The sequence below is a fragment of the Oncorhynchus mykiss genome, chromosome 12 (assembly GCF_057628025.1).
Source record: "Oncorhynchus mykiss isolate SJ-2025 chromosome 12, ASM5762802v1, whole genome shotgun sequence".
NCBI classification, from domain to species: domain Eukaryota; kingdom Metazoa; phylum Chordata; class Actinopteri; order Salmoniformes; family Salmonidae; genus Oncorhynchus; species Oncorhynchus mykiss.
In genome coordinates this window covers 93,819,866-93,829,239 of record NC_143033.1, presented here as the reverse complement: position 1 = coordinate 93,829,239, position 9,374 = coordinate 93,819,866, and the positions used below count along the sequence as shown (strand labels likewise).

The 9,374-nt window shown below is 42.3% G+C and overlaps 1 protein-coding gene across 22 annotated transcripts in view; it reads left to right on the top strand.

The window, feature by feature from the left end:
• The first annotated feature begins 229 nt into the window (after positions 1-229).
• Positions 230-9,374, top strand: part of LOC110538557 (nuclear GTPase SLIP-GC) — a 45,255-nt gene continuing 36,110 nt past the window's right edge. For 8 of the 22 annotated variants that reach the window (XR_016485429.1, XR_016485428.1, XR_016485427.1 and 5 more), the window contains exons 1-3: positions 230-391; positions 5,628-5,709; positions 5,936-6,051. Coding sequence is in view for 5 of the 22 variants with exons in the window: in XM_090194211.1 (XP_090050337.1) it covers positions 5,637-5,709; positions 5,936-6,051 (189 nt within the window). In the remaining 17 variants the exon portion in view is untranslated. Of the gene's footprint in view, positions 392-5,627; positions 5,710-5,935; positions 6,052-9,374 lie in introns of those variants that run through there. The other 14 variants (XR_016485434.1, XR_016485433.1, XR_016485436.1 and 11 more) reach the window with 6 other exon arrangements.

Here is a 9,374-nt window from a genome sequence, read left to right as displayed (position 1 = left end):
ATCTGACGCAGCCACAAAGTCATAAAATCTGATTTGAAACCTAACCGTAACCCTACCTTAGCCACACTGCTAACTCTAGTGCTTAACCTTAACCTTAAAATAAGACCAAAAAGCTCATTTTCATTTTCATAAATTTTTACAATTATCATCAATCTTGACTTTGCAGTTGGTCCTTCTAGCAGAAACCGCTCAGTCATGCCTCCATGGCAAAACTCATGCCAATGAATGTAAACCTGCATCACAACATGACAAAGAACAGCCACACCTACAGTATACCCATACTGCTGTACTTCTTTCAACACCACATAGTCTTGTTTTTCAGTGTGTTTTCTTGCTAGAGGGCCGTGTCAGTAGCACAGAATATATATTTGCTGAACATTGCCTTTATGTGGTAAGTATCAGCATGTTTTTGTTTAAACTTTTCAAACATTTCACGATCAACTCTCAGTAGATCAGTGTGGGCTCATTTAAAGGAAAGACATAACTTTGCAATCATTTCAATTTCCTCATGCAATAGGTTTTTGAAAGAAACTGCTTAGAAGTGCTTGAAATTGCTTAGGACTGCTTTCAGAGTAAGGAAAAAAATCAGTAATTTTGAAGAGATTTGCAACTTTATGTGAGAATATAAATATAATTGTGTTTTATATAAGTAGCAAAATTTATGAAATCTTTGATTAGGGTTAAGCTTGGGCTAAATGTATTCATATTTCGATTATTATCTTAAAAGGTGATAATGAAATGCTAAAATTCCTACAAATGAGAAGATTTTGTAATGTAAGAGATTTGCAACTTTGGGTGCATTTGTAAATTCACTCTAGAGTGTCAGAGTGGGCTCAGAGTGTGCTCTGGGCGTTTGTAAATTCACTCTAGAGTGTCAGAATGCACTCAGAGTGTGCTCTGGGCGTTTGTAAATTCACTCTAGAGTGTCAGAATGCACTCAGAGTGTGCTCTGGGCGTTTGTAAATTCACTCTAGAGTGTCAGAATGCACTCAGAGTGTGCTCTGGGCGTTTGTAAATTCACTCTAGAGTGTCAGAATGCACTCAGAGTGTGCTCTGGGCATTTGTAAATTCACTCTAGAGTGTCAGAATGCACTCAGAGTGTGCTCTGGGCGTTTGTAAATTCACTCTAGAGTGTCAGAATGCACTCAGAGTGTGCTCTGGGCGTTTGTAAATTCACTCTAGAGTGTCAGAGTGCACTCAGAGTGTGCTCTGGGCATTTGTAAATTCACTCTAGAGTGTCAGAATGCACTCAGAGTGTGCTCTGGGCGTTTGTAAATTCACTCTAGAGTGTCAGAGTGCACTCAGAGTGTGCTCTGGGCGTTTGTAAATTCACTCTAGAGTGTCAGAGTGCACTCAGAGTGTGCTCTGGGCGTTTGTAAATTCACTCTAGAGTGTCAGAATGCACTCAGAGTGTGCTCTGGGCGTTTGTAAATTCACTCTAGAGTGTCAGAATGCACTCAGAGTGTGCTCTGGGCGTTTGTAAATTCACTCTAGAGTGTCAGAGTGCACTCAGAGTGTGCTCTGGGCGTTTGTAAATTCACTCTAGAGTGTCAGAGTGCGCTCAGAGTGTGCTCTGGGCGTTTGTAAATTCACTCTAGAGTGTCAGAGTGCACTCAGAGTGTGCTCTGGGCGTTTGTAAATTCACTCTAGAGTGTCAGAGTGCACTCAGAGTGTGCTCTGGGCGTTTGTAAATTCACTCTAGAGTGTCAGAATGCACTCAGAGTGTGCTCTGGGCGTTTGTAAATTCACTCTAGAGTGTCAGAATGCACTCAGAGTGTGCTCTGGGCGTTTGTAAATTCACTCTAGAGTGTCAGAATGCACTCAGAGTGTGCTCTGGGCGTTTGTAAATTCACTCTAGAGTGTCAGAATGCACTCAGAGTGTGCTCTGGGCGTTTGTAAATTCACTCTAGAGTGTCAGAATGCACTCAGAGTGTGCTCTGGGCGTTTGTAAATTCACTCTAGAGTGTCAGAAAGCACTCAGAGTGTGCTCTGGGCGTTTGTAAATTCACTCTAGAGTGTCAGAATGCACTCAGAGTGTGCTCTGGGCGTTTGTAAATTCACTCTAGAGTGTCAGAATGCACTCAGAGTGTGCTCTGGGCGTTTGTAAATTCACTCTAGAGTGTCAGAATGCACTCAGAGTGTGCTCTGGGCGTTTGTAAATTCACTCTAGAGTGTCAGAATGCACTCAGAGTGTGCTCTGGGCGTTTGTAAATTCACTCTAGAGTGTCAGAATGCACTCAGAGTGTGCTCTGGGCGTTTGTAAATTCACTCTAGAGTGTCAGAATGCACTCAGAGTGTGCTCTGGGCGTTTGTAAATTCACTCTAGAGTGTCAGAATGCACTCAGAGTGTGCTCTGGGCGTTTGTAAATTCACTCTAGAGTGTCAGAATGCACTCAGAGTGTGCTCTGGGCGTTTGTAAATTCACTCTAGAGTGTCAGAATGCACTCAGAGTGTGCTCTGGGCGTTTGTAAATTCACTCTAGAGTGTCAGAATGCACTCAGAGTGTGCTCTGGGCGTTTGTAAATTCACTCTAGAGTGTCAGAATGCACTCAGAGTGTGCTCTGGGCGTTTGTAAATTCACTCTAGAGTGTCAGAATGCACTCAGAGTGTGCTCTGGGCGTTTGTAAATTCACTCTAGAGTGTCAGAATGCACTCAGAGTGTGCTCTGGGCATTTGTAAATTCACTCTAGAGTGTCAGAATGCACTCAGAGTGTGCTCTGGGCGTTTGTAAATTCACTCTAGAGTGTCAGAGTGCACTCAGAGTGTGCTCTGGGCATTTGTAAATTCACTCTAGAGTGTCAGAATGCACTCAGAGTGTGCTCTGGGCGTTTGTAAATTCACTCTAGAGTGTCAGAATGCACTCAGAGTGTGCTCTGGGCGTTTGTAAATTCACTCTAGAGTGTCAGAGTGCACTCAGAGTGTGCTCTGGGCATTTGTAAATTCACTCTAGAGTGTCAGAATGCACTCAGAGTGTGCTCTGGGCATTTGTAAAGTCACTCTAGAGTGTCAGAATGCACTCAGAGTGTGCTCTGGGCGTTTGTAAATTCACTCTAGAGTGTCAGAGTGGGCTCAGAGTGTGCTCTGGGCATTTGTAAATTCACTCTAGAGTGTCAGAATGCACTCAGAGTGTGCTCTGGGCGTTTGTAAATTCACTCTAGAGTGTCAGAGTGGGCTCAGAGTGTGCTCTGGGCATTTGTAAATTCACTCTAGAGTGTCAGAATGCACTCAGAGTGTGCTCTGGGCGTTTGTAAATTCACTCTAGAGTGTCAGAGTGGGCTCAGAGTGTGCTCTGGGCGTTTGTAAATTCACTCTAGAGTGTCAGAATGCACTCAGAGTGTGCTCTGGGCGTTTGTAAATTCACTCTAGAGTGTCAGAATGCACTCAGAGTGTGCTCTGGGCGTTTGTAAATTCACTCTAGAGTGTCAGAGTGGGCTCAGAGTGTGCTCTGGGCGTTTGTAAATTCACTCTAGAGTGTCAGAGTGGGCTCAGAGTGTGCTCTGGGCGTTTGTAAATTCACTCTAGAGTGTCAGAGTGGGCTCAGAGTGTGCTCTGGGCGTTTGTAAATTCACTCTAGAGTGTCAGAATGCACTCAGAGTGTGCTCTGGGCGTTTGTAAATTCACTCTAGAGTGTCAGAATGCACTCAGAGTGTGCTCTGGGCGTTTGTAAATTCACTCTAGAGTGTCAGAATGCACTCAGAGTGTGCTCTGGGCGTTTGTAAATTCACTCTAGAGTGTCAGAATGCACTCAGAGTGTGCTCTGGGCGTTTGTAAATTCACTCTAGAGTGTCAGAATGCACTCAGAGTGTGCTCTGGGCGTTTGTAAATTCACTCTAGAGTGTCAGAGTGGGCTCAGAGTGTGCTCTGGGCGTTTGTAAATTCACTCTAGAGTGTCAGAGTGGGCTCAGAGTGTGCTCTGGGCGTTTGTAAATTCACTCTAGAGTGTCAGAATGCACTCAGAGTGTGCTCTGGGCGTTTGTAAATTCACTCTAGAGTGTCAGAATGCACTCAGAGTGTGCTCTGGGCGTTTGTAAATTCACTCTAGAGTGTCAGAATGCACTCAGAGTGTGCTCTGGGCGTTTGTAAATTCACTCTAGAGTGTCAGAATGCACTCAGAGTGTGCTCTGGGCGTTTGTAAATTCACTCTAGAGTGTCAGAATGCACTCAGAGTGTGCTCTGGGCGTTTGTAAATTCACTCTAGAGTGTCAGAATGCACTCAGAGTGTGCTCTGGGCGTTTGTAAATTCACTCTAGAGTGTCAGAATGCACTCAGAGTGTGCTCTGGGCGTTTGTAAATTCACTCTAGAGTGTCAGAATGCACTCAGAGTGTGCTCTGGGCGTTTGTAAATTCACTCTAGAGTGTCAGAATGCACTCAGAGTGTGCTCTGGGCGTTTGTACATTCACTCTAGAGTGTCAGAATGCACTCAGAGTGTGCTCTGGGCGTTTGTAAATTCACTCTAGAGTGTCAGAATGCACTCAGAGTGTGCTCTGGGCGTTTGTAAATTCACTCTAGAGTGTCAGAATGCACTCAGAGTGTGCTCTGGGCGTTTGTAAATTCACTCTAGAGTGTCAGAATGCACTCAGAGTGTGCTCTGGGCGTTTGTACATTCACTCTAGAGTGTCAGAATGCACTCAGAGTGTGCTCTGGGCGTTTGTACATTTAGAACGTTGTCAGATTAGAGTAGCGTTGGAGCTTTGAGTCTTGGAATAGGGTTGATCCGAGCATTCTGACCTCACAATGGCAGTCAAGCACACAAGCTAACTGGCTAAAGTTGGCTAGCTTGTTAGCTACTTACAGACATACAGTAAATAAGAGAAAAACACTCTAAACCTTTTACTCACCCTTGGTAGATCCCTGGTAGAGCTGCTTGTGTGTTGTCATGTTATCAAGGGGTTCATGACTGTAACTGTGTTACTGGCAAACATTGGATTCAATTTTTTATACAGATGTTTACTTACACCTGCCAGAACAACCGAGTTTAGGGCGTTTTGTAAATTCCTCAATTATTCTGCGCTCTGAAATTGGAGAAGACTGCCAAGGTGAATTTACGAACGCACCCTTTATGTAATGTGAATATATATAAAACATTATAACTCAAAGTGGCAGCATTAATTAAGTAAACTTGAATTTAGCTTGGGTAATATCAGGTAAAATTATAATTGAATGTTAAAGTTATTGCAAATGAGATATGGAAAAGTAATGAATGTTTTACAGACTGTTCTACTATAGAAGCAACTTCCACTCTACTGGTGTGTTGGTTAAACATACAATGGTGTTTTTTTTATGGCCAAATCACATTTATCTCCTTGGAAGATATGAAACAAACAGACAATCATAATTTCAGTAAAAATATACATTTCCTAGTTTATTCTACCAAACCAACTGTATAAGAGGGTTTACAAATAGGTTATATTTTACCCCAAAAGTCCATGACCTGGATGCAGTTCAATGCATTTTCTCTTGAAAATGACGCTTAAATACTGAATGGCTTGTGCTTTTGTTGTTTTAATAAATCATCATGTTTTTCTTTATAGTTGCACTTACACCTTTTGGAATAAAGGGAATGTGATATCGCCTACCACAAATATCTAAATCATCTAAATTGTACCATTTTTCTCTCCCTTCATAGTAAAGTCTCATGGCATCATTTGATTTCGTCAGAGACAAATTAACTGAGTGGAACCTCAGTGACTTGATTCAGAGGTTTGAAGGTGAAGACATGTGTGATCTATTATTATACATTGTATAATACATTGTGTATTAATACAATTATTGATTGATTTGATTAAAATAATATATGTATTATTGTACATTGTATTACATTCAACTAAAGATTTCACCTCAATTGTAAACATGTATGTATATTTGTTAATTCGATACAGTGATTATTATTTTATGATATTGAGATGTCTAAAATGTACATTTCCTTCATTTCAGATGAAGAAATTGATGAAGAAAGTTTCCTCTTCCTTAAGGAGAAAGACTTCATCAACTTGATTCCAAAAATAGGACCAAGGTCTAGATTTAGAAAACAACACAAAGCATTTCTCAAGGTACTTTACAAACTAGGTGTACAATAACTACTGTGGCACAGATTATGATTATAGATCCATTGGAAGTCTTTTCAGTGATGTTCCTATCAGGGGATTAATTGCCAACGAACTGGTATGTTTTCCAGTCTCTGAAAGACTACAACTCGTGTGGGGAAGTGTCAATTATGTCAACCCCCCGCACCTCTCTAATTCAGAGGGGTTGGGTTAAATGCGGAAGACACATTTCAGTTGAATGCATTCAGTTGTACAACTGACTAGGTATCCCCCTTTCGTGCTCTGGGCATATCTTCCAGTTTTGAATAGCATAAGTGACTTTCCGTAACAGGTTAGGAGAATTAACGTGGCAGGTTAGGATAATTAACGTGGTAGGTTTGGAGAATTAACGTGGCAGGTTATGAGAATTAGCGTGGCAGGTTAGGAGAATTAACGTGGCAGGTTAGGATAATTAACGTGGTAGGTTTGGAGAATTAACTTGGCAGGTTAGGATAATTAGGTTTAGTTTAGGAAAAGGGTTTGCTAAAATGCTAAAATTGTCCCGACGCAACTTAAACATTTCTAGCTACAACAAAGCCCTGAGAACAGTCTAAAGTTTCCAGCGAAGAATTATTTGTTATTTATTTATTTATTTCACCTTTATTTAACCAGGTAGGCTAGTTGAGAACAAGTTCTCATTTACAACTGCGACCTGGCCAAGATAAAGCAAAGCAGTGCGACATAAACAACAACACATAGTTACACATGTAATTAACAAGCGTACAGTCAATAACACAATAGAAAAAAAAGAAAGTCTATATAGAGTGTGTGCAAATGGCATGAGGAGGTAAAGCAATAAATCGGCCATGGTAGCAAAGTAATTACAATTTAGCAGATTAACACTGGAGTGATAGATGAGCAAGTAGTAATACTGGTGTGCAAAAGAGCAAAAAAGTAAATAAAAACAATATGGGGATGAGGTAGGTAGATTGGGTGGCCTATTTACAGGTGGACTATGTACAGCTGCAGCGATCGGTTAGCTGCTCAAAGTTAGTGAGGGAAATGTAAGTCTCCAGCTTCAGCGATTTTTGCAATTCGTTCCAGTCACTGGCAGCTGAGAACTGGAAGGAAAGGTGGCCAAAGGAGGTGTTGGCTTTGGGGATGACCAGTGAGAAATACCTGCTGAAGCGGGTACGGGTGGGTGTTGTTATCGTGAGCTGAGATAAGGCAGACTGTTACGGAGCGTTACCTAGCATAGACTTATAGATGACCTGAAGCCAGTGGGTCTGGCGACGAATATGTAGCGAGGGCCAGCCGACTAGAGCATGCAGGTCTCAGTGGTGGGTGGTATAAGGAGCTTTGGTAACAAAACGGATGGCACTGTGATTGACTGCATCCAGTTTGCTGAGTAGAGTATTGGAAGCTATTTTGTAGAGGACATCGCCGAAGTCGAGGTTCGGTAGGAAAGTCTGTTTTAGTAAGGTAAGTTTGGCGGCGTGAGTGAAGGAGGCTTTTTTGCTAAATATTAAGCCGATTCTAGATTTGATTTTGGATTGTAGATGTTTGATATGAGTCTGGAAGGAGAGTTTACAGTCTAGCCAGACACCTAGGTATTTATAGTTGTCCACATATTCTTGGTCAGAACCGTCCAGAGTAGTGATGTTAGTCGGGCAGGCGGGTGCGGGCAGCGAACGACTGATCATTTTGACCCCACGGGGTGAGATCTTGTGTGGAGCCCCAGATCGAGGAAGATTATCAGTGGTCTTGTATGTCTTCCATTTCCTAATATATGCTACCACATTTGATTTCTTCAAACCAAGCTGCTTACCTATTGCAGATTCAGTCTTCCCAGCCTGATGCAGGTCTACAATTTTGTTTCTGGTGTCCTTTGACAGCTCTTTGGTCTTAGCCATAGTGGAGTTTGGAGTGTAACTGTTTGAGGTTGTGGACAGGTGTCTTTTGTACTGATAACAAGTTCAAACAGGTGCCATTAATACAGGTAACGAGTGGAGGACAGAGGAGCCTCTTAAAGAAGAAGTTACAGGTCTGTGAGAGCCAGAAATCTTGCTTGTTTGTAGATGACCAAATACTTATTTTCCACCATAATTGGCAAATAAATTCATAAAAAATCCTACAATGTGATTTTCTGGATTGTTTTCCTAATTTTGTCTGTCATAGTTGAAGTGTACCTATGATGAAAATTACAGGCCTCCCAAGTGGGAGAACTTGCACAATTGGTGGCTGACTAAATACTTTTTTGCCCCACTGTACATGAATGTATAGTTCAAGTGACTATGCATATAAGATAAACAGAGAGTAGCAGCAGCATAAAAGAGGGGTTGGGGGGGCACACAATGTAAATAGTCAGGGTCACCATTTGGTTACCTGTTCAGGAGTCTTATGGCTTGGGGGTAAAAACTGTTGAGAAGCCTTTTTGTTCTAGACTTGGCACTCCGTTACCGCTTGCCATGCGGTAGTAAAGAGAACAGTCTATGACTGGGGTGGCTGGGGTCTTTGACAATTTTTAGGGCCTTCCTCTGACACCGCCTGGTGTAGAGGTCCTGGATGGCAGGCAGATTTTCCCCAGTGATGTACTGGGCCGTGCACACTACTCTCTGAAGTGCCTTACGGTTGCGGGCCGAGCAATTGACGTATCAGGCAGTGATGCAACTGGTCAGGATGCTCTCGATGTTGCAGTTGTAGAACCTTTTGAGGATCTCAGGACCCATGCCAAATCTTTTTAGTTTCCTGAGGGGGAATAGGCTTTGTCATGCCCTCTTCACGACTGTCTTGGTGTGTTTGGACCGTTCTAGTTTGTTGTTGATGTGGACACCAAGGAATTTGAAGCTCTCAACCTGCTCCACTACAACCCCGTCGATGAGAATGGGGACGTGCTCGGTGCTCCTTTTCCTGTAGTCCACAATCATCTCCTTAGTCATGGTTACATTGAGGGATAGTGATAAAATAATGTATATGTTGAAAGATAGTGATAAAATAATTCCACTCTGAAACCTTATAACTGTATGAAATTGATTAGAATCATAAAATTATATTATGATGTGTGTAGTTTTAGTCAGAATTAGGTTTAACAATGTATCTGTATAGTGGAAAAACACAGACTGTCTGATGAAGGCGTAGCTCAGGATTTTAACTTGTATGTGAGGGCCGAGGAAAGATACCGAGAACAGTTAAACTGTGTTTGCACCAACCTGGCTAAGCCTCCGAGAGACTTGGGAGAGGACAGGGAGTACTTCTCAAGGTCTCCCTAATCTCGGGGGAATGGAACTGTCGGCTGGGCTAGTGATACACAGTGGTGAGAACTATAGAGATAAAACTCACCTACTGTTTGT